This window comes from Pyrus communis, chromosome 2, assembly GCF_041283825.1.
Source record: "Pyrus communis isolate YQ-2024b chromosome 2, ASM4128382v1, whole genome shotgun sequence".
Taxonomy (NCBI): Eukaryota; Viridiplantae; Streptophyta; class Magnoliopsida; order Rosales; family Rosaceae; genus Pyrus; species Pyrus communis.
The window spans coordinates 28,001,703-28,029,561 of NC_142566.1; the positions used below are offsets into that span (position 1 = coordinate 28,001,703).

The 27,859-nt window shown below is 38.2% G+C and overlaps 1 protein-coding gene, 1 long non-coding RNA gene and 3 pseudogenes across 4 annotated transcripts; 4 read left to right on the plus strand and 1 right to left on the minus strand.

Annotated features, from left to right (window-relative positions):
* Positions 1 to 1,813: 1,813 nt before the first annotated feature.
* LOC137746749 (disease resistance protein RPV1-like) lies at positions 1,814 to 7,554 on the plus strand (annotated as a pseudogene). The gene is made up of 7 exons (XR_015960197.1): positions 1,814 to 2,507; positions 2,956 to 4,047; positions 4,240 to 4,533; positions 4,654 to 5,430; positions 6,163 to 6,279; positions 6,724 to 6,840; positions 7,232 to 7,554. The product of XR_015960197.1 is annotated as a disease resistance protein RPV1-like (transcript).
* Positions 7,555 to 8,177: 623 nt separating this feature from the next.
* LOC137747418 (uncharacterized) lies at positions 8,178 to 11,161 on the minus strand (annotated as a pseudogene).
* Positions 11,162 to 11,646: 485 nt separating this feature from the next.
* LOC148698870 (uncharacterized) lies at positions 11,647 to 13,309 on the plus strand (annotated as a pseudogene). The gene is made up of 3 exons (XR_015953133.1): positions 11,647 to 12,373; positions 12,452 to 12,727; positions 12,776 to 13,309. The product of XR_015953133.1 is annotated as an uncharacterized LOC148698870 (transcript).
* Positions 13,310 to 19,522: 6,213 nt separating this feature from the next.
* On the plus strand, positions 19,523 to 26,138 carry LOC137748234 (uncharacterized). Its single transcript, XM_068488350.2, has 6 exons — positions 19,523 to 20,092; positions 20,757 to 20,843; positions 22,028 to 22,192; positions 22,333 to 22,419; positions 22,498 to 22,569; positions 23,872 to 26,138. Exons 1-6 carry the CDS (start codon positions 19,898 to 19,900, stop codon positions 25,759 to 25,761), a joined length of 2,496 nt encoding a protein of 831 aa, XP_068344451.2. The 5' UTR covers positions 19,523 to 19,897; the 3' UTR covers positions 25,762 to 26,138.
* A 749-nt stretch (positions 26,139 to 26,887) lies between these two features.
* Positions 26,888 to 27,482, plus strand: LOC148698871 (uncharacterized). The gene is made up of 2 exons (XR_015952373.1): positions 26,888 to 27,186; positions 27,276 to 27,482. It is a non-coding gene; the product is annotated as an uncharacterized LOC148698871 (long non-coding RNA).
* The last annotated feature ends 377 nt before the right edge of the window (positions 27,483 to 27,859 follow it).

Sequence of the window (27,859 nt, forward strand, 5' to 3'; positions counted from 1 at the left end):
AAAAGAAAAGTGACAAACAGAAGTGGTTTGTAAAATGCTTATCCGTTCTACAAAGTGTTTTTTCATAGAGACCCGTTTTATTTATAATATAGCACATAGACTTCGGTGGCTTGTTGGTATGGTAATGTTTACTAACTAATGGTGGCTAACATATAAGTTAAGGGCTCATCTATCAACGTTTGCCAAACAGCTTTGAAAAATGAAAATTTTATCACATGCCTTACAAGGACCCATCATTAACAACATCAATACTTGCTATCAACTTGAATTTTCCAACATGCACAACACTTCATATGTGAATATCTTATCACAAAATACTTTGATATAATTAGGAGTGGAAATTGCACAATATAAGTCATCTTTAATTTTGACAAATTTGATGTGAGATCCTTGCACTCTTCAACATGTATAGGGATGCACTTCTTGTGGTTACGGTGACATTTATCTTAATTGGATTTATGATATTCTTGAGTTGTTTGAGTTTGTTTATAAGGAGAATGTAGCCGCCTTTGTTATGCCTAAAAGTGATGATCATAATTTTAAAGAGTTGATTGTTTGATGTATTTACTCGTTAATCATTAATTATACCAAGCGTACTGCTTTGCATGGCTTGATAACATTTACCTAAGTATTACCAAAATCTCATGGACGCGAAAGCGATTATCTTTGACAGGCAGATATTGAACGATTAGCTGATCAATTTAGCCGATTGACATTGCATATGAAATAGGAGGAGGTAGATCTTAATTGTCTCTACCACGTATTCTTGAAAATGAAATGCTAGCAGGACTCACTTCCGCCAAACTCCCCCATTCCTCCATAACTAATGGTGAGTCTGGACCTCATTGTTAATTTAATAAAAAAAATACCATTAAAAAAATAATTTTATTCTCTCTCTCTCTCTCTCTCACACCCTTTCCCTTCCTCTTCCTCCATCTCGATAAATCCAAGAACACCAAAGTACTTTTCCCTCCAACTCCTCCCCCCTACATTTCAGTCCGCCCTCCGGCCATGAAATTATAAAAGATGGCTTCCAAGTTACAAAAATCGCTTGAAAATTCTCGACCAAGCCCAAAATTTGAACACCTGAAGGGAAAAAAACCCACGATCTGGATTCTGAATTGGAAAATTTCTCGGGCGAACTTACGATTTGAGTGCAGGTCACTTTCTCTCTCCTAAATTTGCTAGTTCTGTGATGGGTTTTTCTACCGGAATATTTTAAAGTGATTTTTTTGTTTGTTTGTTGCAAGTGGAAGAAGGAGATAATATTTTTTTTCAATTGCAAAGTTTTATATATTTCTTCCTCTCATAATATTGTTTGTTCTTCACCATCATGTGACGTGTGGATGACATTTCACTATCTTATTACGATTTTTTACCGTCATATTTAAAAAGCATCATTTTAATATTCTTCTGGGTTGTGCCATCATTTTAATAGTTCGAGAAATTTTTCATTCTACCGGAAACATAGATAGTACACAATTTATTTTTATATAAGCAGTAATAAATTTTATTTTTTATATTATTAATTTTTTAGAAAATATGTTTCATCATTAATTTAAAAAAAAAACCTAATTAAATGATTTGAAAACTTTAAATTTTAACGATAAGGACAAAATAAAAAGTAAATGAATGGTACCGCAAATTTTTGTTACAACTTTTTAATTTTTATTCTAATATAATAACACGTGATATAACATCCTGTATTTTGGTTAGTATAAAATCTCTCTAATATGTCTTATAATGTTTCTTTCCTTCCTCTTTTCCTCTCTCTTTCCCTGCACCTTCCCGCTCGGCAGTATATCGCATTTCAGGTCCACACGCCAACATTATTATATTATAAACTTTTGCTTTTGTTGACTCAAGATCTTGACTTACGTTCAAGTATCGTCCTTCGGCAACGAAAACGCAGCTGTTGCCATTTTTTCAGTCTGTGATCTGAGCCACTGCTATGCCATAACGGTGGATACCGCCATGACAGCCCACGAAGCCTCCTCTTCGTCCTACTCCCAGTCCAAACTCTGGAAGTACGACGTATTCTTGAGCTTCAGGGGTGAAGACACGCGCTATGGCTTCACGAGCCACCTCCACGCGGCATTAAAAGCCAGAGGGTACCAGGTCTTTATTGATGAGGACGATCTACCAAGAGGGGAAGAAATAAAAGAGAAACTGTTTCGTGCAATCGAAGAGTCGAGGATCTCTGTCATTATCTTCTCAAAGAGGTATGCGGATTCGAGTTGGTGTCTTGACGAGCTGGTGAAGATCATGGAGTGCAGATCCGAACTTCAGCGACGTGTTTTGCCAATATTCTATCACGTCGATCCTTCGTATGTCAGGAAGCAGGACGGAGATTTAGCCGAAGCATTTCAGAACCATGAAAAGGACATCCGTGAAGAAAAAGATGACAAGAAACGTGAAGCTAAACAAGAAAGGCTAAAGCTGTGGGGAGAGGCTCTCACAAAAGCTGCAAATTTGTCTGGCCACCGTCTTAAAAACGCTAGCAATGGGTAATCATTCAGCTGCTTTTCAAGATTTAAGTTGTATTACTCTAATTAACATGCTTAATTAATACACCTTAATCTCTCACATTGATCCTTCACAGAAGCTGCAAATTTTAGTGAATGACTTCATCTCTCAATTAATTGACATGCTTAATTTATATTTTACATAATCTAAACATTCATTCACATGCTTAATGAATACACCTTAATCTCTCATAAGTAACCTAAACCATAATTGGAGTTTAATTCATACGCCTAACTTTTAGTTATCAATGAATTCTTTTATTCAAGTTCGTCATAAAATCACATACTAGCTGGTAGCTAGTTAATATATATACACACATACACACACATATATTATGTGAAGGGAAGAAGGAAAGAAAATTGTTATGTACTGATATCTCCTACCGAGCCTTTATTGAGTCCCACTAATGCTTATGAATTCAATTTTCAGGCCCGAAGCAGAGTTCATTACAAAAATTATTGACGAGAATATTTGTGAATGGCTCACCAGCACTAACGAATTACATGTGGCCAAGCACATAGTTGGAATCGATTCTCGCGTTCAAGATATTATCAGTTATCTTTCAAGTGGTGGATCAAATGATGTTCTCATGGTTGGAATTTGGGGTATGGGTGGATTGGGTAAAACAACAGCTGCCAAAGCCATTTATAACCAAATTCATCCTCAGTTTGAATTCAAAAGTTTCCTTGCCGACGTTCGTAATGCTACAAGGAAACATTATCTGGTTGATTTGCAAAAAAAACTTATTTCTGACATCTTGAAAAAGAAGCATGAAATAAGCTGTGTTGCCGAAGGTATCGGTCTGATAAAACAACAATTTCGACATAGAAAGATACTTGTCATCGTGGACAACATAGATAAAAGGAACAACTGGATGCAATAGTTGGAAGTCATGATTGGTTTGGTCCTGGAAGTAGAATTATCATAACAACACGAGATGAACGTCTACTACTAAATGTGGACAGAGCATGTCAGGCTAAGAAAATGAATGAAGAAGAAGCTCTTGAGCTATTTAGTTGGCATGCCTTTAAAAATAGTTGTCCTGATGAAGGATATCTTGAAGTTTCAGAAAAGGTTGTTTCTTACTGTGGAGGTTTACCACTAGCGCTTGAAGTTTTAGGATCTCTTTTGATTAAAAGATCGTGGGCAGAGTGGGAAAGTCAATTGGAGAAATTGGGAAGATATCCAGATGGACATATTGTAAATCGACTCAGAATAAGCTATGATGGGCTAGATGATTCAGAGAAGGCTATATTTCTTGACATATCTTGTTTCTTTATTGGAGATGACAAGGACTATGTCGCAAAAATATTAGATCAATGCGGATTTTTTGGAACAATAGGAATCAATGTCCTTCGTGAACGATGTCTTGTAACTGTTGAAGGCAACAAGTTGAATATGCATGATTTGCTTCAAAAAATGGCCAGAGTGATCATTTCTAAAAAATCTCTTGATCACCCTGGAAAATGGAGTAGGTTGTGGAACCATCGAGAGGTCGCCAATGTCTTGAGAAATAAATCTGTAAGTACATTCCCAATAAAATTTTGCATTAATGCATCGTACTTGAAAACATATATGTAACCTACGTATGTCTATTATACACTAAACAACATTTACGTGTAAATATATTCACCGTAGGTGATTTTGCCTAATGAATAATAATACATGTAAATATATGCAAATAATCCGTTTCTTACACATTTTTGTTAACAGGGAACTGAAGAAGTTGAAGGACTTGCTCTAAATTTCCGTGATCCTTGGCCTCGAAGCTCTAAATTGTGTAGTTTCAGTACAGAAGCATTTGCCAATATGAAGAAACTGAGATTCCTTCATCTCAAATACGTTCAGCTCAATGGAGAATACAAACATCTTCCCAAAGAGTTAATATGGTTGTGTTGGGTAGGATGCCCTTTAAAGTCCATACCAGATGACTTTTTTGATCAACCAAGACTAGTAGTTTTAGATATGCAGTATAGCAAACTGGTACAAGTTTGGGAGGGTTATAAGGTACGATCAATTACACATGATGATGTTCTGTTTTTATTTGTTTTTGGATTTCCTTCTTTTTTTTTATGACATCTTCCTTTTGGATATTAATTTCAATTTTCCTTTGGTTTTCTGTAACAGTTGCTAAAGAGGTTGAAAATCATGAATCTCAGTCATTCCCTATCTCTAATTCAATCACCGGACTTTTCACAAGTCCCATATCTTGAAGAGTTGATACTAGAAAATTGTGGGAGTTTGTCCGAGATTCACCCCTCCATTGGTCAACTTAAAAGACTTTCTTTGGTGAACCTTAAAGAATGCGAAAAGCTTCGTTCTCTTCCAAGGGATTTCTATAAGTTGAAATATGTTAAGACTCTTCTTCTTAACGATTGTTTAGAATTCAGAGAAGTGCATGAGGATTTAGGGGAGATGATATCATTGAGAATACTTGAAGCAGAGCATACAGCCATAAGACAAATACCATCTTCCACAGTTAGATTGAAGAATCTCACTCTTTTATCCTTAAACGGTGTGAAATTAGGTCATGATGCAATCCCTCAGGATCTTGGGAGTTTAATTTCTTTACAAGTTTTGGATCTTCGAGGGAATGATTTTCATATCCTACCCAGCCTCAGTGGTCTTACAAAGCTTGAAACATTGAGGTTAAATGATTGCTTTAACCTTCGTACAATCCCTGATTTACCAACAAATTTGAAATTTCTGTATGCCGCTAATTGTCCTGCATTGGAAACAATGCCCAATTTTTCGGAAATGTCAAAAATGAGAGAGTTGAAGGTAAGTGATTCACCCAAACTCATTGAGGTTCCAGGCTTGGATAAGTTATTAAACTTCATGACATTGATTGATATGAGTAACTGCACCAATCTCACAGCTGATTTTGGGAAGAACATCCTACAGGTATCTCCCCCTATCCCTCTCATTACCTTCTTATCGTGCACATGCACACACAAACGCACGTTTTCATGTAGATATCCATATATATATATAAGACACTTGCATTGTATTTGTAGGGATGGACTTCGTGCGGATTTGGTGGCATTTTACTCTATGGGAATTTTGTTCCTGATTGGTTTGCATTTGTTAGCCATGGCAATACAGTTAGTTTTGATATTCCCCCGAATGATGGTCGTACTTTTGAAGGGCTGACTCTGTGCTTCTCGCACAAATTTGCATTTGGAAGTAATTTTGAATTTGGCATTACTGTTATAAATAATACCAAGCGTACCAAGTTGCAGGCTTACTTAGGCAGCGGATATTGGGATAAGCCTTCAAACTATAATCTTTGGCACATACTTTGGCAAGGACAACTCTCGAACGATAAGCTCAAATTGCAAAGTGGGGATAAAGTTGAAGTTATAGTACTTCAACATTCAAGAAAATCTGATTATTATAGGCCATTAATGAGAACAATGGTTAATCTAGTGTGGAACAAACCTATGAAGGAAAATACGCATGATTTGGACCAAGCTAGTTATGTTTTTGACCATCATCCATCTCGGTTCTATGAGGAGTCATCTAATGATTATGATCTCAGTAATTCCATCGGTAGTACTATAGCAGTGCATGCTCATGGTCCTCTCAGCCTTGCGCATTCACGTTTTTCCTCGTCGTCTAATACTTTTCCTGCAGGCCATCATATTGAACCTCAAACTCGTCATGAGAATCTCTCAGTACCCTACCCAGTGGACGAAGATCCTCTTACGCACCTCTCTCTGTCTCTTGATTATTCATCATCTACTTGTTCAGGTAACATTCAGCCACACACCTGAGTCTCTTGGCCATTACCATTTGGAGTTAGTGAGACTATGAGAGTTGAATAGATTGTAGGGCTGTTCATGTTAAGATAAAAATATCCTCCACAAGACTAAGAAATGATGGATTTCTCAATAGAAAATCTCCGAAATTTTCTCCACTTTCAAACATTTTGCCATCATTTGCCATCAATGAGAACAATGGTTAATCTATTGTGGAACAAACTTATAAAGGAAAATACACATGATTTGGACCAAGCTAGTTATGTTTTTGACCATCATCTAGCTCGGTTCTATGAGGAGTCATCTTATAGTTCTGAGCCATCTAATGCTTATGATCCCAGTAATTCCATCGGTAGTACTATAGCAATGCATGCTCATGGTCCTCTCAGCCTTGCGCATTCACGTTTTTCCTCATCTTCTAATACTTTTCCTGCAGGCCATCATATTCAGCCTCAAACTCGTCCTGAGAATTTCTCAGTACTCTACCCAGTGGACGAAGATCCTCTTACGCGCCTCTCTCTGTCTCTTGATCATTCATCATCTACTTGTTCAGGTAACATTCAGCCACACACCTGAGTCTCTTGGCCTTTACCATTTGGAGATAGTGAGACTATGAGAGTTGAAATGATGGATTTCTCAATAGAAAATCTCCGACATTTTCTCCACTTTTCAAACATTTTGCCATCATTTGCCATCAATGAGAACAATGGTTAATCTAGATTGGAATAAACCTATAAAGGAAAATACGAATGATTTGGATCAAGCTAGTTGTGTTTTTTACCGACATCCAGCTCGGTTCTACGAGGAGTCAGCTGATAATTATGAGCCATCTAATAATTATGATCTCAGTAATTACATGGGTAGTACTATAGCAGTGCATGATCATGATCGTGTCAGCCTTGCGCATTCACGTTTTTCCTTGCCTCATGGTATTTTTCCTGCAGGCCCTCATATTCAGCCTCAAACTCGTCCTGAGAATCTCCCAATACTCTTCCAGCTACAGGGTCCGGCAGTCAGTGACAGAGGAGATCAGATATCCAGCCCAATGCAGGAAGATCTTCTTGCACGTCTTTCTTTGTCCCTTCATCATTGGAAGCCACAAAGTCCGGCAGTCAGTGACAGAGAAGATCAGATAGCCGACCCAATGGACGAAGATCCTCTTTCGAGCCTTTCTTTGTCTCTTGATCATTGGAAGCCACAGGGTCCAGCAGTTAGTGACAGAGGAGATCTGATAGGCGACCCAATGGACAAAGGTCCTCTTACGAGCCTTTCTTTGTCTCTTGATCATTGGAAGCCACAGGGTCCAGCAGTTAGTGACAGAGGAGATCTGATAGGCGACCCAATGGACAAAGGTCCTCTTACGAGCCTTTCTTTGTATCTTGATCATTGGAAGTCACAGGGTCCAGCAGTCAGTGACAGAAGAGATCAGATATCCGGCCCAATGGACGAAGATCCTCTTACGTGCCTCTCTGTCTCTTGATCATTCATCATCTACTTGTTCAGGTAACATTCAACTAAACACCTCAGACTTTTGGCCCTTTCCATTTGGAGAGAGTGAGACTATGAGAGCTGAATAGATTGTAGGGCTGTTCATGTCTCTGCTCGCCATTCCTTTGTATTTTTGGCATTTCAAATATTTTGTTTTTATATGATTAATTTAACTTAATTTTAATTGGGTGATAATTATTAAGGACTCCAAGGAAATGATGTGTTTTGTTGTACCGCTAATTAAACCAGGGGGGCGGATTAATTAATGAAAAATTCTGGGAAAATAATCTTTTTAGATTACATTTTAAAATCAAATGAGATGATTATTAATGGTTATTTTAATAGTTTAAAAAAATAATTTAATCATCAACCTTCACATCATCATCATGTGATCTATAAATATGGTCCAAAAAGATGATCTCTTTAGCTTCACCCTTAATTAACGTTGAATCATTTTTTTGAACAAACAATATTATCTGCATATCCAGATGAAAAAATGATTGCGGCCTAGAGAACTCTTCATTGGTTCATTGGATATACTATCAATAACTCCCTTTTCGTTCCCTGGATCCTTTGATATTGATATATTACTCCACGTTTGCAAATGATTGATATATTATAACTTTGTTCGACCTCAGAGTTGTTTATATATGAATTCAGAGAACTTGTCTAATGGTCGATTTCATCAATCTTCGTCCAAGAATTCAGAGATTTGTCATCGTAGTCGATTTCATACAATGCAAAGCGAGTTACGCGGAAGGTCAAGCTAGTAATGCCCTCATCCAGAGCATTAAACAGTTCTCGAGCTTTTTTCCTCTTCTTCTTCTTCCTCCGTCGACTTCCCGTAGAGGAGGCTCAAATATGGCATAGAACCTGCATCCATCAAATATTGCAGACAGACGGATCATATGAACATTCCCGTAACCAACAAGAAGAAATTAAGATGGAAGCTTTCGTGAAAACAAAAAAATAACAGCTCAAAAGTTAATGTAAACAGCAAACTTGCTGTTTACAGGGAAACGCACCAAACTCTGCCCGGAGACCCTCCATCACCTTCTTGATTCTATGGGAAACATCAACCGGTTAATGGCCTAAACGGAATATGTGTACCGCCTCCTGCAGCTTTCCCTCTTCCCGTCTACCGCCACCATCGCATCTCCATCTTTGTCTGAGCAATTATTCTCCATGCTCTCAGGCTTGTGGTTGCGTCCCTTGACCGAAACTATGCTATTCACAAAACCAACAAACTCACCTCGTGTTGCAATGGGAATATACATACGCTTTTTAGTACAAAGATTAAAGCAAACTACGCGTCCATCATTGTGAACCATAAGAAACTGATTCATTCTACACAATAAGCTTCAAATCAAGGTCACACCGCAGGGGTAATCGTTGGAGCTCAGATGGTTCGGGTATACTATGAAATACCTCGCCCGCCTTCAGGGTCATCAAAAGTGTCATTAACAGATATTTCCTTATCTTGCTCAATTCCCAGCCAAAAACACATTCCCCTGAAGCACATCAGGAACCTGTCAGGCCAAAACAAAGTAGTTTCAGCTTCTAAAGAACGGTGTCGAGCTCTTTCCAAGAATCACAACTGATGGTGTATGCTCCCGTTTTGTGTGGAGTAGTAAGTGTCATAATGTCATCTAGCTCTTGAGTATAAGTAGTAAAGGCCACAAATTTGTACTCGTTAGATTTGGGATCATAGCCAAATCCAGGATGAAAATCAGTATCAATATGTTCTGGCCAATTGTAATCCTCCTGCGGGTCCAAACCTAATCTGGCCACATTGGAAGGCATGGCTCATCGGACACAAACAAGAGAGTAGCTATTGCTATCCTCGTCATTGATATTATCATCGTCTTTGCATAACTTCAGCAACAGGAATACTTGTTCAGTTTCCTCCTCCTCATGCTGCCGCTGCACTACTAATCTCTTGAAAAGAAGGTCGAGAGTGATGAGGCTGTTGTTGGCGGAGTTGGAGAGGTGCTTCAATGTGAAACCCGGATTGGTGATGCGAGCATACCACCATTTACAGACGCATTTGAATCGCATCAGAGTTTTGGGAGGCAGATTTGATAGGATTTCCACCAACATATCTTGTCCCATTTTCATTTTGCTGCTGCAACACTACTACTCTCTCTTTACATCATTACACACACAAGCAAAAAACGAAATTAACAATCTAATCTGTAACCCTAATATGAATAAATCAAAAACGAAATTAACAATAAACAAAAACTTTTGTATCAATTGCCTAACTAATTATGAAAAAATAATTTACTTTCGGAAGAAAAGAAGAACACGAAAAACTGATTCAGATATTTGATCAAAACTTGGATTAATTTGGGGAATCAAGGTTTAATCATCATAGAAGCTGTCTGATTAACACTAGAAAGGAGTTTATGATTAATTGTTAGAGAAACTACCTGAGATGAAAGACTTGCACCCTCGACGGAGAATACACCAAGTCTTAGGGGCGTTATCCAAATTCGACATACATAGGGTATCCTAGCCTTACTATGAGATGTCATATCAGCCCTCAGACATATCAAATGCGCAGAACGAGCATGTCAAAACATATCTAGTGCCATTTCAATTGAAAGGCCATGATAAGCGAAGTTAGTGGCAAACACTCGACCGAAGGGCAGCCCGGAAATAATAACCAGTAGACTGAGCAAGGAGATGACGGCTTTCGGGGACAGTTTTCAAAGAAGGAAAAACACGATCTCAGAAAGGCGATATTTGAGATCCCAACTCGAACATCAAAACAGGCATTGAAGTCGAAATTGAAATTTCATAGAATTGAGAGTTGATTCATACAGAAAGAACAAGTCCTCGCTAAAGGTCAAAATCCTCGAGCTTTCGAACCCTGTCACCAGCAGGCAGCAACCAAACCCTGAAACCCTAGAACACAAAAACAAAGTAAAACAACAAAAAGCACTGAACTTTAGCATAATTTTCGTGTTCCTTATCTTCTTCGTGAAATGTCCGCGAGAGGAGTGGTATGGCGGCCACTTCAGAGCTCTCTCCCCGGTGAGTTTGCCAGCGCCGGCGTCGATTTTCCGACGAGTTTGCCAACATCATGAATTAAATATCACCGTCATCCCATTGGTAACCACCCTGTCCATATGCAGGCCCTGAATCCAGAAGTTCCCTGAATTCAGAAGGCCATATTAAGCAGGGCGATCACCAAGAGGAGGAGAGTAATAGTAATATTCTGCAACGGCGGCTCCGGCCTCCAGACTCAGGTCTGCGAATTGAAGGTTAACTAATTGTAGGTAGCCATCGTGCTCGTTTTATAGGGTCTGTAACAACTAAAACCCTAGACGACGCCGACAGAAGAAAAGCCTTCTAATTACTTTCACCCAAAAGCCCAATGGAAATTTATTCCAGCCCACATTAAATCGGCCCTTAAATGAAGACAAGACTGCTAGTTACATCGAAAACAAGGCTGCTAGTTACTTTGAATTTCAAATGTGGTTCGACTTTTACCGCATCGAACATCAATTGGGAATACCTCATTTTGCCGAGAAGGCTTATAGGATAACTTCTTTAAACAAGGACTCAATGATTACTTGGTGGAAAAGACTTGAATAGATAGTCAGCCGAACTTGAAATAGTGTTATGTTGAAGTCATTTGAATGTTGTAGAACGCCTTGTATTTATTTATTGGGACTTGCAGGCATTGGACGATATTTTGATTTTAATTGTACTATTCCTTGCACCATCATGATTATTTTCCCTTTACGAAGAATTGTTGCAATTGACTACGCAAGTTTAGTGATGGTTGTCAATGAAAAAAGGGAAAATAATCACGATGGTTAGTTTCAGTGGTGTAGCCAAAAAAATTTTTGAAGGAGGGTCAACTTTAGTTTTGAAGTAGGCGATGCTATGTACTGCTTCTTGGGCCTCGAAGAACAAGTGAGAGACCGGGAAAGGCGCCTCTACGTCGAATGGGTCGATCATGTTCTGTACCAACATAGAGGCCAATGCATTGAACGCTTCCGGGTTTGCTTTTTTCTGCAGCGCGACTTTGCAGCTTCCACTGCCAAATGGATCCAATTTGCAATGTAAAAGAGGGTTCAAGTACTTGAGTTGGAGCTTTGGACATACTTAATTGCTTTCCGTGATGATGACTACACATTTCCCCACAAAATACTATTGGGTCCGGAAAAGCAGAAGGGCCTGTTTTCTAACCTTCCAAGCCTACGCCCTTGTGGATACAGTATTGCTCCTTTCAAGTCCCTCAGAGTTGTTCGCTTTAAACATGTTGGTGTGACCGGCGATGCTGTTGAGTTCTTGTTGTCCAACTGTCCAGTTCTAGAACGTTTGTCGCTGAGTTTTGCCAAAGATTTAGGCAAGCTAAGAGTGATAGGTCCCTCCATCGCATTGAAGTATTTAGAGATAAAGTATTGCCTTGATCTCAGCTTCATTGAGATCTCTGGTGTAAACATTGTCTCCTTTATTTATTGTGGACCGATAATAGATTTGAGTTTCAATAATGTGCCGCTGAATTCATAAGGCGTGCGTTCAGTCAACTCTCGTGCCGTCTTTCTCATTTAGAGACCCTGAAGCTGGACATCAGGGGAGCGGTTAGCATACTTAACCCATGTTATTTGGTTGAGATCGAGTGTTGTCGCGTCCCTTACTCAGTTGTTGTTGGCTTTCAGGTCTACAATCAGAATCATGTGTTTCCCGCATTATCAAATCTAAAGCATTTGGAATTATTAGTGGATGCCGACTACTGTCTGTCCCTCGGTCGCTTAGCGTCTTTCATGAAGGCAGCTCCTGACTTGCGCAGCCTTGTTTTGGGGGTATTTATGTATTGTATGCCTTTGTTATTGATAGGTTACCAAATAAAAGTTGATATATGTATGAATGTTTTTGTGCGTTCATATCCTTTCATCTCTCTGTTACCTGTATTCTCGAAGAACCAAAAGAATGAATAACGGGGTTTGTTTTGAATCTGGTTTTGTTTGCTTTCCTTATTGCAGTTGGGGTTCAGAACTTCCAACAAGGACATGGCAGTACTAGAGAAAGTTTCCAAACAACCCCATCACTGCCTCAAGGTGGTAGAAATAGCAGGGTATCGGGGTCACAAGTGTTGCGTAAAGCATGTCAGGTACTTGGTGAAGAATGCTGTTGCACTGGAGAAGATTGTTATAAATCCTGTCCGATTTTGGGGTTGGCCTTGGGGATTCGATAGCGATGCCCTACTGGAGAATGAGAAAGAGAATGCAAGAGATCATGCTATCCAACACCTCAAGAAAAAAGTGCCAACTAGTATAGAATTTGTGTGCCTGTAGGAGTGCAGCGCCGCAGTGCTTATTCGGAAGCAGCTACTTGAATAACTATTAATTTTAGTGGCTGCAGAACTTGGCATGAAATGAAGATTTGTAAGACGATTTTCACCGGCTTTTAATTTCTCCTCTTAATAATTTTAGTGTTTCTTTAATTGTCTATGGTGTTTTGTTCTAGATGATCATGTAAAATTATGATTGAACTGAATGAATCCGTTTTTCCAGTAATTTTTCTTTTGATGATTTGTAAATTTGGTGACCAAATAATGGAGAGCTGCTCTCTTAAACTCAACTTGATTTTCTTTTTAAATTGCACAGAAAGAATAATTTCTTGTCTACAACTAGTTATAATTTAAATTTGACTTCGTTAGGTGCGAACACAAGCTTAATTACCGCAATAAGTTAAATGAATGAGCAGATTTTGGAGAAAGAAAGTAAAACTAACTCCAAGATGAAAGGCAGCTCAAACCAGTTTGCAGTACTTGCAGATATCAAAGCAGAGGGCAGTACAACTAGAAAGATTGTTATTCTAGTAAAAACTCAAAAGGTTGAACAAAGATTAATTTGCATCTACTTTGATCCCAATTAGTTTTGGGTCTGATGTCGAATAATATTTGCAATAATTATTCCCATATGAATTAATGTCGAGAAATTTGGAGACGGAGTCCAGCACGTACAGTTTCGGGACTCCCACACCCATCATCCCCTGGTCTAGGAAACTTCTATCTTCGTTCACTATTGCCATATCGGTGGCAAAGAAATAACCCTGCGGTAGCTGGGCCTTCTTGTTCACTAGAAGTACCCTCAGGACAGACTCTTTATGAGTTGGGTCAACTCGAAATTTGTACTGACTTTTTTATTTGTCAGCCTCCCCTGCAAATCTACTTTTGATTTCTATCGTTTTTTTGTGCTAATGTGGGGCCACCCACTGGTTCACTAAAAAAGGACAAAAGAGTTTATAGAGACAAAGAGAAACGTAATGAAAAGCAACTGACATAAAATAGATAAGAAAATTTAAACGACACTTAAACTCAACTTGATTTTCTTTTTAAGGCAGCTCAAACCAGTTTGCAGTACTTGCATATATCAAAGCAAAAGGCAATACAAGTAGAAAGATTGTTATTCTAGTAAAAACTCAAAAGGTTGAACAAAGATTAATTTGCGTCTACTTTGATCGCAATTAGTTTTGGGTCTGATGTCGAATAGTATTTGCAATAATTATTCCTAGATGAATTAATGTCAAGAGAAATTGGAGACGGAGTCCATCGCGTACAGTTTCGGGACTACCACACCCACCATCCTCTGGTCATGGAAACTTTTATCTTCATTCACTACTGCCATATCGGTGGCAAAGAAATAACCATGCGTTAGCTGGGCCTTCTTGTTCACTGGAAGTACCCTTAGGACAGACTCCTTATGAGTTGGGTCGATGCGAAATTTGTATCGACTCTTTTTATTTGTCAATCTTCACTACAATTCTACTTTGATTTCGATCGTTTTTTGTGCTGATGTGGATCCACCCACTAGCTCACTGAAAAAGAAGGACAAAAGAGTTTGGAGAGACAAAGAGAAACGTAATGAAAAGCAGCTGACATAAAATAAATAAGAAAATTTAAACGACACTTAAACTCAACTTGATTTTCTTTTTAAGGCAGCTCAAACTAGTTTGCAATACTTGCAGATATCAAAGCAGAGGGCAGTACAAGTAGAAAGATTGTTATTCTAGTAAAAACTCAAAAGGTTGAACAAAGATTAATTTGTGTCTACTTTGATCCCAATTAGTTTTGGGTCTGATGTCAAATAGTATTTGCAAAAATTATTCCAATGTGAATTAATGTCAAGAGAAATTGGAGACGGAGTCCAGCGCGTACAGTTTCGGGACTCCCACACCCACCATCCCTTGGTCTAGGAAACTTTTATCTTGATTCACTACTGCCATATCGGTGGCAAAGAAATAACCCTGCGGTAGCTGGGCCTTCTTGTTCACTAGAAGTACCCTCAGGACAGACTCCTTATCAGTTAGGTCAACGCGAAATTTGTACCGACTCTTTTTATTTGTCAGCATTCCCTGCAATTCTACTTTGATTTCGATCGCTTTTGGTGCTGACGTGGAGCCACCCACTGGTTCACTAAAAAAGAAGGACAAAAGAGTTTATAGAGACAAAGAGAAACGTAATGAAAAGCAACTGACATAAAATAAATAAGAAAATTTAAACGACACTTAAACTCAACTTGATTTTCTTTTTAAGGCAGCTCAAACCAGTTTGCAGTACTTGCATATATCAAAGCAGAGGGCTAGAAAGATTGTTATTCTAGTAAAAACTCAAAAGGTTGAACAAAGATTAATTTGCTTCTACTTTGATCCCAATTAGTTTTGGGTTTGATGTCGAATAGTATTTGTAATAAGTATTCCCATATGAATTAAGGTCAATAGAAATTGGAGACGAAGTCCAACACGTACAGTTTTAGGACTCCCAAACCTACCATCACCTGGTCTAGGAAACTTTTCTGCCATATCGATGGCAAAGAAATAACCTTGTGGTAGTTGGGCCTTCTTGTTCACCAGAAGTACCTCCAGGATAGACTCTTTATAAGTAGGGTTGACACGAAATTTGTATTGACTCTTTTTATTTGTCAGCCTTCCCTGCAATTCTACTTTTGATTTTGATTTTTTTTTTTTTCCTGATGTGGAGCCATCCACTGGTTCACTAAAAAAGAAGGACAACAGAGTTTAGAGAGACAGATAGAAACGTAATGAGAAGCAACTGACATAAAACAAATAAGAAGATTTAAACAACACTTAAACTCAACTTGATTTTCTTTTTAAGGCAGCTTAAACCAGTTTGCAATACTTGCACATATCAAAGCAGAGGGCAATACAAGTAGATAGATTGTTATTCTAGTAAAAACTCAAAAGGTTGAAAAAAGATTAATTTGCATCTATTTTCATCCCAACTAGTTTTGGGTCTGATGTCGAATAATAATTGCAATAATTATTCCCATATGAATTAATGTCAAGAGAAATTGGAGACGGAGTCCAGCACGTACAGTTTCGGGACTCCCACACCCACCATCCCCTGGTCAAGGAAACTTTTATCTTTATTCACTACTGCCATATTGGTGGCAAATAAATAATCCTCCGGTAGCGCCTTCTTGTTCACTAGACATATCCTCAGGACAGACTCCTTATGAGTTGGGTCGACGCGAAATTTGTACTGACTATTTTTATTTGTCAGCCTGCCCTGCAATTACTTTGATTTTGATTGTTTTTGGTGTTGATGTGGAGCCACCCATTGGTTCATTGAAAAAGAAGGACAAAAGAGTTTAAAGAGACAGAGAGAACGTAATGAAAAACAGCTGACATAAAATAAATAAGAAAATTTAAACAACACTTAAACTCAACTTGATATTCTTTTTAAGGCGGCTTAAACTAGTTTGCAGTACTTGCAGATATCAAAGCAGAGGGCAGTACAAGTAGAAAGATTGTTATTCTAGTAAAAACTCAAAAGGTTGAACAAAGATTAATTTGCATCTACTTTGATCCCAATTAGTTTTGGGTCTGATGTCGAATAGTAGTTGCAATAATTATTCCCATATGAATTAATGTCAAGAGAAATTGGAGACGTAGTCTAGCATATACAGTTTCAGGACTCCCACACCCACCATCCCTTGGTCTAGGAAACTTTTATCTTCATTCACTTCTGCCATATTGGTGGCAAAGAAATAATTCTGTGGTAGTTGGGCCTTCTTGTTCACTAGAAGTACCCTCACGACAGACTTCTTATGTGTTGGGTCAACGCGAAATTTGTACTGACTCTTTTTATTTATAAGCCTTCCTTGCAATTCTACTTTGATTTCGATCGTTTTTGGTGCTAATGTGGAGCCACCCACTGGTTCACTGAAAAAGAAGGACAAAAGAGTTTAGAGAGACAAAGAGAAACGTAATGAAAAGTAACTGACATAAAATAAATAAGAAAATTTAAACGACACTTAAACTCAACTTGATTTTCTTTTTAAGGTAGCTTAAACCAATTTGCAGCACTTGCAGATGTCAAAGTAGAGGGTAGTACAAGTAGAAAGATTGTTATTCTAGTAAAAACTCGAAAGGTTGAACAAAGATTAATTTGCGTCTACTTTGATCCCAATTAGTTTTGGGTCTGATGTCGAATGGTATTTGCAAAAATTATTCCCATGTGAATTAATGTCAAGAGAAATTGGAGACGGAGTCCAGCACGTACAGTTTCGGGACTCCCACACCCACCATCCCTTGATCTAGGAAACTTTTATCTTTATTCACTACTGCCATATCAGTGGCAAAGAAATAACCTTACGGTAGCTGGGCCTTCTTGTACACTAGAAGTACCCTCAGAATAGACTCCTTATCAGTTTGATCGATGCGAAATTTGTACTGACTCTTTATATTTGTCAGCCTTCCTTGCAATTCTACTTTGATTTCGATCGTTTTTGGTGCTGATGTGGAGCCACCCACTGGTTCACTGAAAAAGAAGGACAAAAGAGTTTAGAGAGACAGGGAGAAACGTAATGAAAAGCAGCTGACATAAAATAAATAAGAAAATTTAAACGACACTTAAACTCAACTTGATATTCTTTTTAAGGCAGCTTAAACCAGTTTTCAGTATTTGCAGATATCAAAGCAGAGGGCCAGTACAAGTAAAAAGATTGTTATTCTAGTAAAAACTCAGAAGGTTGAACAAAGATTAATTTGCATCTACTTTCATCCCAACTAGTTTTGGGTTTGATGTCGAATAGTATTTGCAATAATTATTGCCATATGAATTAATGTCAAAGGAAATTGGAGATGGAGTCCAGCACGTACAGTTTTGGGACTCCCACACCTACCATCCCCTGGTCTAGGAAACCTTTATCTTCATTCACTACTGCCATATCGGTAGCTCTATTTCTAACGAGCTAAAACTTCAAAGAAATTTGAAAACCATTTTCATCTCTCAGAACGATTTGAATTGGTTCCAAGAGGAGTTGTCATCACTCGTGGAAACACAAGATGAGAACACCAGTGATGAATTTCAACTTCTCTGGGCAGAGAAGCCTAAATGTTTGCGGAGGAGTCAGCCTTCGATAATCTTCGACGCTGCATTTCTCCAACTCCATGCACCCATCCTTGGAAAAACTCTTGATCACCCAAACCTGTCCATTTCAAATCCAACCATCACCTTCTGGAGTTCCACCTGTGGTGAACAAACTGAGTTGGATTACCCCCGTACCTTACTTCATGTCTTAGACAAGCTCCGGATAAACAGAAGAATAAGCCTCCATAAGAGAAGCCCACCACTTCAAAGATGTCAAACTAGACCGGAATCTGCTACCGCTCCACCAAGATATAGGGTCAATGCAATACATAATATAGGCTCGAAAAGAGTAGAACTGCTAGAGGACACGATAGGCGGTGAGCTCAAAGAAATGCCTCCAGGTTCAAGTTTGAGAAGGAAAATGTTGGAACAAAGTACTAACTGAGCATTAGAAGGAAGTAAGGCGAGCGCAGTAAGGAAGGGAGAGGCATTGTAATGGTCACGGCCCGGGCATCCAGACTTTCATAAGCATGGATTTTTTTGCAGGGGAACGAGGATTCGCAAGACAACCAAGATATCTGGAATGCAGAGTGGATCTTCGAGTTGTTGAGAAAGGGATAGTTTGGCTGTCTCAGTACTCTTTGCTTCTTCTTTGATAGTTTTTTGTATGTAGAAATCTAGAGCCCCAAATGTTTGGGCTGGGGGATGTTATGTTGTACGTATATAACCAAATTACTTATATCGTTATGAGCATGCCAAAAATAGAATGATAGTATCGTTAGTTCGTTATGCCAAATGATAGTATTGTTAGTTCTTTATGTCAAATGCATAGTGATGTACGAGAACTGCTTTTAATGTGTGAAGTGTTTCCTGTAAGAGAGTGGTCATGTTTCTTTGTTCCACACGAACTAAAGGATTGATTGCATTATTGGAGGAAAACGGAACATAAAACCCACTAGAGAACCGTTATTATAATTCTAAACGTAGCATTTTAACATCAATATTTTGTTATATAAAGCACACACTGATGCGCCAGAAACATCTTTCGGAATCCCATACAATTTCCCAATAACTTCCATTGTTTTGAAAACTTAATTCCCGTCAATCAATTATAGAAAGCTAGAGTTTCAAACATGTTAACTAAATCAAACAAAACATGCAACACAAAGCTAAAAATAACAATAATTACTAACCTTATGCACAAAGTGAAATCAGCTATATGAATTCTAGAATACCACAGTGCTCGGTTTTACGCAAAATCTTATGTTAACAAAGCTAAAAACAAAATCATCACAAAATTCTAATCACACCACAAAGAGAAATTCAAAGTTTCAAACAATGGCCCATTTCCCAACAGTAGTTAAAACCACAGAAGAGAAACAGAAACAGAGTTATCTATGAAAAGCCCAATCGTTGTGTGCACCCAGCAAACACCCCAATCCCATACCCAGCAACCCAGAAAAGCCCCGAAACAACTGCTCTCTCTTCTCTCCATCTGTATCCCTCTCAGTCGTATCCTTTTCTACTCTCTCTCTCTCTCTCTCTTCGATCTCTCTGCAAATCAGCACGTTCGAGCAAAAGACGCTCGAACAGGTGTCCTTCTCTGCAAAACTTTTAGGGTTTCGAAAACCCCCAACTCCGATTTCAAATCAATCCCCAAACTCACCCTCTATCGGTTAGGGTTCGTCGTTTTCGATCATTTCTTCTGGGGATTTGCGTATTCAGATAAGGCTTATTGGTTCCTGGGCTCTGATCGATCGATTCGCCAATGGCTTCGTCTTCGTCTTCGTCATCAACTGTTGCGAATCGGGACGGTTCTGCTTCGGCTGCCGAGGATGAAGCCGTCATGTCCGTGACCCGAGCTTTTGCGCAGGATGCGTTGCTGCAATTCCAGTCGGGCAAGTTCGATCAGTGCCTTACCGCCTTGTCTGAGTGCCTCAAGAGGAAGCCAAACGATCCCAAAGTAATTCTCTTTCTTTTTCTTTAATTTTGTTTGAAAAGATGAAGCTTTTTTTTTTATTTGATTTTTTTGAAAACCCAATTTCTGAAATGATTACTTTGTATTTTTGTAACGATTGAGGATTCTTGTCACTTCTTGATTATTATTATTATTTAGTTGAATTAAGTGTTTGATTTGAATTAATTTTTTAGTTTTGAATTAATTATAATTGGTCTTTGGTTGGGTGCTGGATCTTATATCAGAAATTTTAAGCACTTTTAAATTATGGAATTTGGTTGCTTTGCTTAGTAAAAATTGTAGTGAAGCTAATGCGAAGTAAACGAAGTCTTAAGCTAATGCTAGGTATGATGTCGTCTTCTCAAAAAAGCTGATTGTTCCCCCATGTGAGGGAAAATGATCAAGAAATATATCCACCAGTTGTAAAGGATAATTTGTTGAAATGCACTATAAGGGAATGACTGGCTTAAAATACCGTGATCTTGAACATCATTTCTGTACCAAAAACTCTTATTTTAAGTACTTTCTTTAAGATTCTTTTTACTTAGATTGAGATGGAATTATGTTGCTTCTTGATTCTGCATTTTGGTTCAAATGGCTTATAATATGTATTATATAAATGTTTTGTATAACATTTCTAATCTGTGCATATTATGGATATTCTTATTAGATATTTCATAATATCGGACTTGCGGAGTTCTATCGGGATGGTTGTTCAGATCCTAAAAGGTTGCTTGATGTGCTTAATGATGTCAAGGTATCTTAAATTCTCTCTTTTTCTTCCCATTCTAACACACGCAGAGATATATAGTACTCACATATATACAGACTTGGTTATAGCATTCTTGCAACAACTTTACGTCATTATGTGCTACAACTACCTGGGCTGTTAATGGACCGGTGATGAGAATATTTTGTAATTTTAAAATTGTTGAACTTTTAATTTGAGTGGCACTAAATGAATTAGTGTGATGCTGAAAACTGTTTCTGATTTGTTGACCTCATGAAATATAAAGTTTATGAGAGGGAGATTTGAGGAGACGTGGAGGGTTCACTCTTTGTGAGTGCTTATGGGTGGAGCAGTGGTAGAAATTTTGGTGCCTTGGAGCACTCTGTGTTTTTCTGTCAACATATTGAGATTATGTTTTAGCTGTCTAGTCTTGTAATTACTAAATTTTTTTTCTTGGGGGTTAGATTTCATCATTTTTGTAATTTACACTCATTCCTTCTTTGGTGTCTAAAGTATACTTAGGAAGAAAAGCCTTTGTCGAGAGAGGTTAGAACAGTTATAGAACCTTTGCCATGCAGAAGCAGGCAGAGTTGAACCTTAAGCTAGATATCGTATCTGTTGAAAGACATCGTTGTTGAAAGCCTCGAAACGTTATTGACTGTGTTATATAAGTATATATGACTGTAGTGAGTCTGTTAAAGGGGGCCTACAGATGATTTTCAAGTTCATATAATTTAGCGAGGTTATAGTTCTGTGCTTTCCATCAAAGTTGGTAACAATTTGAATGATGAGTTTGGTATTCTTGAGGTTTCTAAGGATGGTGCTGAGAGTAATCTTTCAAGTTTGAAACGAGTAGGTAGTGCTCTGTTTGTCCTCTTCTATCATAAGTTAGAAAGTGAAATCAGACATATATTAGAATTCTTATGATTTGGAATTTTGTATACATTTGTATTTGTTGTTCTTTCACTTCCAATCACTAAACTAGCGTATCAAATTGAAAGTGGAGTACTGAATTCTATTTATTATGACTTTGGTTTATTACTGAATTGTAGCAACTATGAAGATTATTAGAGCTAGCATTTGGGGACAACTATGATTTGCATTTTTCTATTCACACAAGCATGAGCATTATGCAGGAGTTGTTATTTCCATCAATATGATAAATTGATGTTAACGTCTATTCTAATTTCTTGTTATTGGTGTTGGTTTAGAAGCGAAGTGAAGAGCTTGCTCGAACATCTGCAGAACAGGTGGAGTCTGGCAGCAATACTGGAGATGAAGTTCCGTTAGGGTCCAAGGGAAGTGGTACAATGGGACATCCCCCTTCTGCTGTTTACATGGATGAATTTGACACTTATGTTGCCACCTTAAACATTGTATGTTGCTTCTTCATCATGGTTTTTTTAACATTTCATATTTTTTTACTTTCTCTGTTAACTGTTGATTTTATTTTTCCAACAATTAACTTTCTCTAATTCAATGGATGTTTTTGTCGGAAATCTGGGATCTCATGCAGGCAGTTATCTGGTTCCATCTTCACGAATATGCAAAGGCATTATCTGTTGTTGAACCGCTTTTTCAAAATAGAGGGCCTGTAGATGAGGTAGATTAATTATTACCTAAAATTATATTCTTTTTGTACTCGTAATGTTGTGTTAAGTGCTTCTTTATTTGTATGCAGAAAACTGCTCTTAATATGTGCCTTTTGTTGCTGGATGTTGGGCTGGCTTGCCATGATGCAATGAAGTCTGCTGTAAGTACTAATACTAATAGTGTGTGTAATTGATTTTATTTATAATTGTGCAAGATGGTCATTTAGTTCAACCATTGTTTTCAAGGCACGGTACTGTTGAATTTTATATCTGCTGAAGCCTTTACCTTAGCATCATGCTGGTGATCCTCCTTCTCTACCCCCAAATGAAAGAGGAGGAATGTTTGTGTCTGTCTAAAGTCTAATTATTTGTTGATAGAACAGTGTATGAAAGAAGCAATGATCACTTAAGTTGGTTTACTGGAAGAAGGGGCACTAGTTTTTCTTGGGCTGTAATCTGTCGTTTTGAGTTGTATTTTGCAAAAAAAGGGAATCCATTTAACTGCACTTTGATTTGCCACCTTGGTTAATCTTGAATTCTGTGCATTCAATGGGTTTATGTCAGTCTTCTTTTTAAAATTTTTTCTTCTTGATAGTAGTCTGGGATAGAATGATTTTATGTCTGTCAAGTGTAGTGTAGATGGGTGAAGATAACATCGGTAACAGTGTTATAATTGAGCTGGAGTTCAACTTGCCTGGTTTGAGGGGGATATTGGGTGATGTTTGTTAAACAGTTCGATGATCTTTTCTGGTTCAAGCATTATCTAACTTATAGCTTGATTTTGCAAGTGCTTTACCAATAATTGAAATTGTTTTATTTTTACCTTTTGTTTTTGGAAAAGGAACTGTTATTGGCACTCCAAAAATCTAATTGTGCACACCTCATAAAAGTATTTTTCTTTCTAAATATAGAAAGTTTGGGGTGCAAAATTAGATTTTTGGAATGCCAATAACAGTTCCCTTTGTGAAAAAATATTTTGTTTTTGGGCATCAGTCTCATCAGAGTTTCAGGGGAGCTTATTTTTTGGATTGCTATTTGTTTCTTAATACCTTCTGTTAAAAATTATAGAACATTCAAACTACTTTAGAGGTTGACAAACACTCCACCAAATGCAAATAAGCATCAGTTGTGTTAAATTCTTGATGTTGGCTGTTGGGAAGGTAATTGCTGATTGGATGCGGTTAAAGTTTGAGGCTATCACTAATTGTGAAATCAATATAGATGCTACTTTTAAGCATGGTCAAAGCTCTTCAGTCGTGATGATTTTTTCAATAGTGATTCAATTGTTCTGTTCATTTGTGTATGAATTGTACAAACATGTGCTGAGTCCCTCTTCATTATGCACTATAATTAGAGGGGGCTCCTTTACTGGTTAGCTACATCGGGTTAAAGATAAGCTTGCTATGTTTGTATTCTGTTGATTTGATTCCCAACTAATTCTTTTTGCGATTCCTTTTATTCAGGATGTTTTGATTTATCTGGAAAAATCTTTTGGTGTGAGTTCTATGAATCAAGGAGACGGTGGAAGCACTGCTTTGCAACAACCTGCAAACCCAGTTGCAAAGCCTCCATCTCTTTCTACCAATTCACCAGCCGCAGATGGTCCTACTTTAGATTCAGATTCAAATGCTTTGGAGTCTGAGGAGACTAGCGAGTATGATAATGTGGCTTTTGACATGGATGTTCCACAGCCAACTGGTCTCTTATCTTCAAACGATATTTCTAGGAACCCAGTTCACATGTCTGCCCCTTCTGTTTACCTGAAGCTTAAGATGCAACTTTACAAGATTCAGTTTCTGCTTCTCACTAGGAACTTAAAGCAAGCTAAACGTGAAGTGAAGAATGCTATGAATATTGCACGTGGGAGAGATTCTTCTGTGGCTCTCCTTTTGAAGTCCCAGCTTGAATATGCTCGTGGTAATTATCGTAAAGCCATCAAGTTGTTGATGGCATCTAATAATCGAACAGACTCAAGGATATCGAGCATGATCAACAATAATCTAGGCTGCATTTATTACCAGCTTGGGAAACATCACACATCATCAGTATTCTTCTCCAGTGCATTGCGTGATTGCTCATCTCTCCGGAAGGATAGGCCTCTAAATCTGTCAACTTTTTCACAGGACAATTCCTTCTTAATCGTATATAACTGTGGTATGCAGTACTTGGCTTGTGAGAAACCACTACTTGCTGCACGTTGTTTTCAGAAGGCTGGTTTAGTTTTCTATAATCGACCTCTGCTGTGGCTTCGATTTGCTGAGTGCTGTCTGATGGCTTTGGAGAAGGGATTAATGAAAACCAATTTGGCATCATCAGAAGTTAGAGTTTATGTCATTGGCAACGGAAAGTGGAGGCAACTTGTAATGGAAGATGGGGTTTCGAAGCATGGAAACTTGGGTTCTTTTGAAAGAGGTGATTTATTTTTGGGCAGTGATCGGCAGCCTAAGCTCTCCGTGTCCCTTGCTCGGCAGTGTCTCTCGAATGCCCTGTACTTACTGAACCGTTCTGAGTCAAGCTATTGTAAGAATTCTTTGCCCTCTAATTTCTTCTTAGACGATAATGAATTAGGGGAAGCGGCAGTTTCCAAGAATTCAAACCACAAGAATTTTCACAGTATGGATTCCGAGGCATCTTCGCTATCTGTAGGCTTGGGTCAGGTTAGCATAAATGGGGACGGAAAAGAGCAAAAGGCGGGAACTACTCAGGAGCTTGTGCAGAACTCCCTTTCATATTATGCTGATGTTCGTAACAAGGAAAATTTGTTGATCAAACAAGCTCTTTTGGCAAATCTGGCATATGTAGAACTGGAATTGGAAAATCCCATGAAGGCATTGTCAATTGCAAGATCTCTCTTGGAACTTCCAGAATGTTCGAGAATTTACATCTTTCTAGGTCATGTGTATGCTGCAGAGGCTCTGTGCTTACTAAACAGGCCAAAGGATGCTGCTGACCATTTGATGACATATTTGTCAGGAGGTAACGACGTTGAATTACCATTCAGTGAAGAGGACTGCGAACAACTGCAAGGGGTGAGGGCTGTTGATTATGAAGAGTCGAACGGAGGTTCAATGGCTGCCAAAAACTCATCTGAAGACAGATTAGGTATTGCGTTCCTCAAGCCAGAAGAAGCACGGGCAAACCTGTATGTAAATTTTGCTGCCCTGTATGCTATGCAAGGTGAACTTGACCAGGCTCGCCAGTTTGTTGCACAGGCATTGTCCATAACACCCAACAGTCCAGAAGCAACTTTGACTGCAGTGTATGTGGATCTCAAGCTCGGTCAGTCACAAGAAGCTCTTGCCAAGTTAAAACAGTGTGGTCGAATCACATTCGTACCTAGCGGATTGACATGAACAAAGCTTCTTGACTGTTGTGTTGGTGGATTATCGCAACGTCCGGGCCCGCCTCTCAAAGGTAAGCTACTGGGGGTAGATCAGCAATCCTTCATCGGAGGATTTGTACCATACATATAGTTCAATTCAGAAATAAATTTCTGTTTTCTTTTCAAATTTTCATATGTAGGGGCTTATTAATTGGTGGTGTGGCTGTGTTTTGGTTAGTGCGGAAGCCCACCTTTTGGTCATATTTTGAGATGTAGTTGTTCTGATTAGATTTGTGTTTTAGCGGCTAATCGAGTTGGTTAAACATAGTTAGAGATCTCATGTGTTCTTCTAGAGAAAGGAACTGAAAATGTTAATTCATTCTGTATCAACGTTGAAGTCATTTTTCCCTTGCAAGTGTCATTTTTGTAGTATTTTGCCATTCGACCGTAGTTTGTTTCTGTTGATTTCCGATTTGAATGTTTAAATGTGGATGATTATGCAGCCTAATTAAGCTTATTAGCACGTATTATTGAGCATTTGATGTTCTTGGCGTCCTCTCAGCTTTTGCTTACCTTTAAATCAACGAATATTATCATCAAGTGGTGACTTAAACTATCTGATGAGTCAATCCACGAGGAACCTTGGACCACAAGGTGACCCTCTGAGAAGGCAATCTATTGTGTGTGTGGCTGGACGACCGCGTGTACAGGAATTAGACGCTAGAGTGAGACCAAAAATTTAGGCGGATGAAAATGTTTTATGTGCGGTTGGACAGTTACGTGGCCTGGACGTCGGCACACTCCAGTCCAGGGCAATCCAGGCCGAGGATGGATAAAAAATACACGTTCCACTGTGTACTCCATTGATACTATAGAATCGAGAGATAATAATAAACCAACAAAGGTACAAAATGTTTGCTTGCTGGGTACAAAAAATTAAGGGCAATTCTTGTTGTAATTAAGTTTTACTGGGAGAAATCTAGTGTTGGTATAAGAACAAGGAAATTCTGCGTTGCATTGATACAATAGCAGCAGAACCAATAAAAAACATACGACACGACGACACATGCACTAGATATTTCTTTGATTTTTTTTGAATTTTGAGATAAGATGATGATGATGACAAATATATATATATAAGAGGTGAACAATGTTCATGTGGCCATGTGCAATGGGTTTGAATGGTCCCCTCCCTCTCCTCCTCTACTTTCATCCCTGCTGTGTTCTTGGCCATTTCCAGGGCCAGATTTACTGGGAAATTGTTGTGATGGTAAATCCCTTTTTTTCTTGATTCTTGACTAATAATAAACTACCTCACCCAGTCTGTCGCCCCGGTTTTGTTTTGACATGGTCTCGCTTGCTGACGATGATATTGTGTGTGCTCCGCTACAAGTCTCTTGCATCTATCGTTTTTGTGGAAGATTTATACTGCCGATGTTGTGCTTGTGGTGGCCATGTAAGAATTTGCCCTTTACGTTTGTTTGTACAAATTATCTTCATATCAATATGTATCGGTCACTGAATTTTCATAGCATGTTTGTGCAGTGAGTGGTGTACACATTGTCTCTAAAAGTTACAGTGCCACACTGTATGTATATGGAAGTTGAATTGACTGAAACCAAAGTATGAATGAGAGAAACAAAGGATTTTAAGGGGATTGTTCTGTCTCCTAGTCCTTGACACAAGGAACAGAAATTTCCTCCACCTTTTTTTGTGTCGAATTAATAATAATTCTCAATTTTGTTCGTAAAAGATTGATATTTGTAGTATTAATCTTTTTTTTTTTTTTTAATATATTATTTTATCATTTTTTTTTAATTTCTGACGTAACAGTGGTTAACAAATAAAATAGGTTAATTTATTGAGCAATAAGACGTCTCCCTCTTTCTTTAGTTGAAAGTTCAAACAACAGCACTGATTCTCAAAAAGTCGGGTTCCTCAAAGTCCATAGGAATCCAAAACCAGCTGTTGTATACACATGGCTGTCCTTATTTGACATTGACACAGTTCGTGAACACAATATGATTGAGTTAATACGAATTTGAATTTACAATTACACTAATTGTGTATTAGGGCAAATGATAAGAATCCCATATTAATCCTTGAAAAAATGTCACAACTTAGAATTA